Raw genomic sequence first — 7,298 nt, forward strand, 5'->3', positions numbered from 1 at the left:
TGTGTGTGTGTGTGTGTGTATATATATATATATATACACACACACACACACACACCCAGGGTTGAGTATGTTATATTAAAATTATTTTTTTAGCCTCACCATGTTGTTACAGTCCATGCTCTATCTGATGATTGAGCATCTTCAGAATAGCTGTGCAGCATAATTTTCATTGAAAAGGGCTCTGTCATAAGGCTGTCATGTCAAAAGAACTCCACTCCTCCGTGCATGTTTTCTTTGGTCTAGTGTAAAAAGATGATGGTTTCTCAGCTTCTGCTTCAGCAGTTTGATCACACAGAAATCCATAGATACTGAATTCAGTGACTTGACCAGTTTGTCTTTGTATAGAAAGGTATGACTACCCATTTCGTTCTCCAGCTGCTTGATCTGTGCAATGCTTGAATGGATATGTCACAAAAGTAATTCATGCACATGTGACTAGTATCAGTTTTTCCAGTCAGAGATTCTTCTCAGTTATGTTGATTAATGTTATCTGAAACACTGGAACAGCTTTTGCCACTGACCTTTGTGTTTGTAGTTTCTCACCTTTTTAAGATGTCACATTTTGCTTTCCCTGGTTGGGGTATGACTTATTGCAGGTCTATTTCTAAATGGTCATGATGTCCAAAGTTTATTGAAATCCCTTTGTTTTCCAATGTTATTAAGTACAAGGAATATATCCACTTTGGAAATTATAAATCCTCAATCTTAAACACATCTTTATGATCTGAATGTATTTATATATATATATATTTTGTATTGGAAAGGGCTGTTACATACCCTTCCATAAAGTAGTGAGGTTTTGGTGGCATCAAAATACTGCAAAATGCCAAACATCATCAAAATATAATTTTGATACATTATGTTCCACTTCAGCTTTTGATTGTGGTTGCCATGTGACTTGCTGATTTATATATTCAAAATTATTTTAACATACTCCTCAACCCTACATATTTTTCTTATTTAGTGCTTCTTTTTGTGGTTAGCACCAATTTTTGTGTGTGTGTGTGGTAAATACTTGTCTTTACAAGAATGAACCATAAAAAATGGGATTGTTGGCACAAATCATTCCAGCGTCTTTTATTTGTGAATCCATTAATTTCAATGGTAATACATTATCCAGGTTGATATTAATTAATCTATTAAAAACTATTAAATATAAGTTACTCACAGGCCTAGAAATGTTTCTCAAACTCTCATTTGAATTATTCCATTTTGTTTAAATAGATAATTTCAAATTTTAGTCATTTTTTGTATTTGTTTATGATATTAAGCAATAAATGATGAAGTATGGTCCACATCCATTTTCCTGTCAAAGTCATTGGTAAAAAAAACTTGATGAAATATACAGTGAATGTGATTAAAAAACAGTTTAAATAGATAATTTCAAATTTTAGTCATTTTTTGTATTTGTTTATGATATTTAGCAATAAATGATGAAGTATGGTCCACATCCATTTTCATGTCAAAGTCATTGGTAAAAAAAACTTGATGAAATATTCAGTGAGTGTGATTAAAAAACAGATTTTTTAACAGATATCAGATCACAAATGTTATATCAAGCTAAGTCTGTTATTTCAAAACATAAGGGCTTTCTTTCTTTTTTTTTTTTACTTCAAAACTTTTATGAGTTTTTAGTAATAAAACACCCAAAGATTTTTAAAAAATCTCAATATTTAATATAAATTGAAAATTTAACTGCTCTGCTATTTTGACGTCATGTAAGTATAGTTTATTGTTTAGCTTATTAAATTAATAGTTAAAAGCAAACATACATGGAGGTAACCTTATAATGGATACCAGAACATATGTTGATAGTAATCTATTTATTCCTCTCCTACTGAAACTAATTGTTCCTAAATATATTGGCTGAATTAGTAATTTCTACAGGGAGGGGGGGGGGAGACTGAGTGCTGTTGAATTGAACAATGGAAGTTTGACTGCAACCAGTTGCAAGTATGATGCTAATTTTTCTGGCTTACATACCTGTAGAAATGAAACATTATATATTACCTTATACTCATTAGTATCATCTTCATTGCCTTTTAGTAATTTCCTTTGATATTTCATCCTAAACTAATGATCTTATAGAGGTAGTGAATAAAAATGAGAGTTTCTAACTTGCTTTTAAACTCGAGTATAATTGCATGCTCTGAACAAAAGATGTAAAATAAAATAGTGCTTTTAATGTTGAAACTGTCAAGAATATAGTAATTCTTCCAGATTAGGTCAAGTTTTCATAATAACGTCACAAACTCTTGTTTTTGATAATGTTACTCATATAATAGTAGTATGAAAATAACTTCGTAAATACTCTTAAGCTTTTATTGTTTTAATGTTTATAGCCTTTCCCAAGTTGACTTTGGGAGCACTATATTATAGAAGATTAATCTACATCTTTAATTAGAATGCCAGTGATTTTGATTTTAATCTTAGAAGCTGATATCCTTATTTTGCTTTTTGTTCTCACCCATCCAAAGTATGTGTTGTTTCTGTGCCTACCATTACCCTTTTCTTTCTGGTTAGTCCTGGCTTTACAAGCCCACTATCTGGGTCACATGCAGGACTAACCAGTATTTTTAGTTTGCTTGCTTGGAATGTTAATGTATTTATTTTTGAGTTGCTGCTAAGCTTGTTGTTTCCCCTGGTGTCCAAACACACTCTAATCCAGATTATTTTCTGTTTTTTCTTTCCCATTTCTGTCTCTGCAGCATGGAACTGCATAAGAACTTGACCCTTGACCCGAACTCGACCCCTGCCTCATCACATACCATGACCTCTGCCGTATCCACCACCCCAAGCCCCCTGGCCATTCACTTGAGCCAACTGGTAAAGCCGTCACCCTTGGCACTCGGTCTCGCCGCAGCAGCAGCAGCGGCCTCCAACCCCACGTCCACTGCTCTCTTTCTAGACCTCAACAACATCAGGGCCCAGGCTCGCAAAAATCTCACCACCAAAATACGATCCAGTGCATCCCATAATGGCAGTTCGAAGTCGGAGAGGAATAAATTTACTCCATACTAGGTTTGTTGTGTCTCGTGAAGGTAGACAAGAAGACAGCCTAGCTCTCTTTGTATGAACTAAATTGTAGATCATTTGATCTGCAAGTGTATGGACCATTAACCAGCACGGGTTCTATGTAGGATGTATCAGAATTTAATTGTTCGTTAATCAAGAAACATGATTGGACAGTAACGAACACATAATGACATAAAGGTTTGACTTCTCAAGAAACTTTGTCTTCTATAATAATGAATCAGGAAGGATAGTGAACATTTAATCAGATGTAGATGTTTGTCCTAAAATTTCAACAAATCAAGGCCTATTGATGAAAAGAATTTTTTTTTGTAAATGATTGAAGCAAATTTGCAGCTCACACAATGGGATATGATGGTTATAGTACTAGTCATGAAGTCCAGATTATGAAAATGACATTCCATACATCTGTGTAGATTTACTTCACAACCAGTTATTAATACTTCATTTTGCAAAGTGGACTATTTTTTCCCCTTTTTCTTTGTTTTAATACTACTATTCTCAAAATTTCAGTTTTATAGAATATAACTGAACCTAGAATTCTAACATTGGGTGTTATAGCAAGTTACTTAACCCAATCTTATTATTTAATCATGTGTTATGGAAATTTTTCAGTCCACACTTAATTTTTGGTATATGTGTTGTGGTCAAGTTACCCAAGCATATTTGATGTTTTGGTTATGTGTGTTGTGGAAAATATACACTTGCACCCAGTACTTTAATTGTATGGAGAACCAATTTTTTTGTTATTTTAGTTATGTGTTTTTGAAAGTTACATTTCAAAGAGAATCTTAGCACTCTGTTCCTGACAGTAGTAAAAATTAGAAGAAAGAAAACCATCTATTTTAGTGAATAGAAATATGAAAAAATTGACAAATATTAAAGATAGTATATTCCTTTACGTAACATGTTTTAAACTAAGCAAAAAGTTGGTTGAGAATAGTTTTTTTTATTGAATGGTATAAAAACTAATGCTTTGTTGTGTTTGACATACTTTTATTTTAATAAGTGTACATTATAACTGGCTAAAAGGTTCTTGGGAACTTAGGCTTTACAGGTAGATATTTCATATACCATGCAGTAAAATATATTGTAATTGTTTTAGTTAGTATTTAATTTTTTGTAGTTGTTTTGGCATTGCATTAGTTACTAATGCAATTAGTCAAAAACATAAGGAAAGAAAAATTTACTGTTGATAATGTATGTAATTATTAACTTACAAATGTATAACACACTGAGATTTGTGTTTTAAGTTGTTGTTTTTTTTGCAAGTAATGCAGGATTAGCTTATTTTGACATTATGAATAAAGTTCTATGTTAAATATACTGATCCAAACAATTTTCTAAGTTCAGAGTAAAGTTTATGTGAGTATCAGTGTTTGATACTGAGCTGGTTTCTGAATGGTTGTGAGTAAAGGTGGGCTGCAAGTTTGTTTCACAATCAACGGAAGTAAAGCTTCTCTAGGTGGAATTATGTTGGAACTTATGCATTTTAGAGTTCTTTTGCAGTTTTTTGTGTTTTCTGTAAAATTGTTTATGAGTTTTTGCAGTGTTGAGATGCAATACTTTGTCTTCTTATTTTAAAGTTTGCCTTTTTTTGTTGTTGTTGTACAATAAACTTTCAGACATTATGTATTATCAAAATTTTCTGTAGAACCAGCCACATTCTGTCGATGAGCATTATTTCGGAAAATGAAAAGAGTAAATATGTAATTGGCAAATGATACACATTGCAAGTTACAACTGATTGCTTTTAAATATAGTAAAACATTAAAACAAATTTATGCTCTTGTAAATTGTGGCTTTGCAGTGACCCTTTGAAAACTGATAATAGATTTGAGAGCATTATTATGAAATACATTGCCACTTTTTGGCCATAAAACAACTTGTATATTTTAAAAGCAGTTTCTTCTTTAAAGTAGTATTTTTCTGGGTGTGATTCTGTTGTATAGTATCAAGTATCATGAACAATAGCAATGGAATGTAAATTTAGGCAGAAATCTGACTAAAACTAAAAAAAAAAAAAGTTTTTTTTTCTCTTTTTAATGACAAATTTTGTATCACTGTATATTTGACATTTTAATAGGTGTTTATGTAGTACGAAAACCTAACTGTAGCTGTCAGATGAGTAAACATTTTATTAATTCATTTTGAGTATTAAAAACTAGTTAAAGAACTTTGTACAACATACTGTTGCACTTATTTAACAAATTAATGTCTTGCGAGGATATTGCTTTAGTAAGAATACTCTAAGCAGTGTGGGATGGGAAATATACATTGTATTTCATCCCAACTGGGGATTTTCCATGATATACTCATAACCATGACAACAATTAATATGAAAAAGAATGTGATAAATTATGAGAAAACATTCTAGCTTGATAACTATGGAAATGAATTCTGTATGTATTCCTGAATGTGTTAGTCAGGTAGAACTGAAAACTTCACTTGTTGGAGTTTCTTATTTTCTGAAGGACTGTTAACATGTTTTCTGTGAAACACCTGGAGTTTGAAAATTTGCTATATGAACAAGGTGACCTACACTGAGGTGACATCATCTCTGTTCACTTGTTGGAACCCTAGCAATACTGTACTTGCTCAATAGTTTAGAATTGATTAATCATGTGAAAGATTAAAAAATAAATAAAAACCTTGAAATCATTTTCCAAGTAACAAGTTGTTCCTTATTGTTCTTTTGAAGTCAAACAACCTTTTAAGATGTTATTTTGGAGTTCTTTTCCCCATTATTGTACTTGTTACTTAGATTTATCATGGTATAACAAATTTTAAATAGATATTAAAGAAACTATATTTTATGTAGAATAAATCTTTAATATTATGTATGTGAAAGATGAACTTGATTGAATGGGTTGTTTTAAAATGTAATCTTTTGTTTTTTCTTCACATGATGCACCCATTTGATGAGATATAACTGATTAGAGGTTGATAAAAAGTGTTAGTACTTAATTTGGTTTTCTTGAGAAGTGCTGTTTCTTGTAGGATTTTGGTTTTATATAGAAAGAAGTAATAATGTGTGATTGGTTATTGTTCATAAAAATGATTTAAAATTTAAATTGTTAATGTCTTGTTTTGCTCTTGCTGATTTGGTCCAATAAACATGGTTCAATGTGAGTAGATTATGTTCTGTGAAGCTTTAAACTGCTTTTTTTATTACTTTATCAAAACTAGTAAATAACTAATTATCACTAATACTAAGAAAGTGAATAGCACTGTTAATTAGTTGATATTTAATTGCATAAGTTTGACAGCCTGTTATTGAAATTAAAGTTTTTCATACCAAACAATGAAACTAACCTGCAGAAACTTTTTTTTTACTACAATGGAAAATGTAAAAGGCAAACTATTGGGAAGAAAATTTACATTTCAAGCATATTAATAACAAATTATGCCAAATTTAATTTATGTAAAAATGCCAGTCATTTCTGAAAGTGGTTTAAATAACCGATTTGTTAGTGTAATGTGTAGCCTGTTTCTATCAACTTATTTTATCAAGTTTCAGCATCTTGTGAATAAAATACATAAACTTCCGTTGAACAACTGACCTGTTGTCTCCGTCTACTAGGAAATAAATGATAATATTCAAGGATAAAGACTGACATTAACATGACGTATGTGGTACAAACGTAAGATATGTAATCTTATTTAAAAATAAGAGAAGAAATGCTGGAAAATACCATTACTTAGCTTATTTTTAATATCAGATTAAGTAGTTTTTCCCCCACCCGACAATTTAGAAAGTAATACAGTTTCAATTAACACTTTATATACAATGCCAATTTGCATCATCGTCAGGAAAACATTTCGTACGATTTAGAAATAAATCAAACCCTTTTTCACCTTTGACAGTCGGTAAAAGATGGTCTCCCTAAAATGCATATTCCTTTTTTTTTGGGGGGGGGGGGGTTAGATTTTATCATGTTAAATTTAATGTGCTAGGTTATTACAATAAAAGTAAAAAATAAGTTGTTTTTTATTCGGCGTAACTTGTTTCGGTTTTCCGATAAAAGAACAAAAGCGCTTATTAGTTCAGTAAAATTCCCGTAGCATCTTACTTTGAATATGACTTATTAGATTTGTTCGTTTTTACATGGACCTTAAGTACGAGGCAACTTGTTATGTTCAAAATATATCTCTACAAGGCGTCCGAAAAGTTTGGAACAAATACTATTGAATATGTTCCACGTGCTGTCCTCGTAATTCGAAACAAGTTTGGAGACGGCATTTCCATTATTTTTGAACACTGC

At 31.2% G+C, this 7,298-nt stretch overlaps 1 protein-coding gene across 4 annotated transcripts in view; it reads left to right on the top strand.

Moving 5' to 3' along the window:
* The window catches only part of LOC106457351 (poly(rC)-binding protein 3-like), a 198,798-nt gene that overhangs the window by 179,600 nt on the left and 11,900 nt on the right, over positions 1-7,298 (top strand). For 3 of the 4 annotated variants that reach the window (XM_013916755.2, XM_013916757.2, XM_022383247.1), the window contains one exon: positions 2,709-6,173. The exons of the other annotated variant lie outside the window; for it this stretch is intronic. In XM_013916755.2, the coding sequence (XP_013772209.1) occupies positions 2,709-3,021 (313 nt within the window). In that variant the 3' untranslated portion in view covers positions 3,022-6,173. Of the gene's footprint in view, positions 1-2,708; positions 6,174-7,298 lie in introns of those variants that run through there. 4 annotated transcript variants of the gene reach the window in all.

The sequence above is a fragment of the Limulus polyphemus genome, unplaced genomic scaffold, assembly GCF_000517525.1.
Source record: "Limulus polyphemus unplaced genomic scaffold, Limulus_polyphemus-2.1.2 Scaffold320, whole genome shotgun sequence".
Lineage (NCBI taxonomy): Eukaryota > Metazoa > Arthropoda > Merostomata > Xiphosura > Limulidae > Limulus > Limulus polyphemus.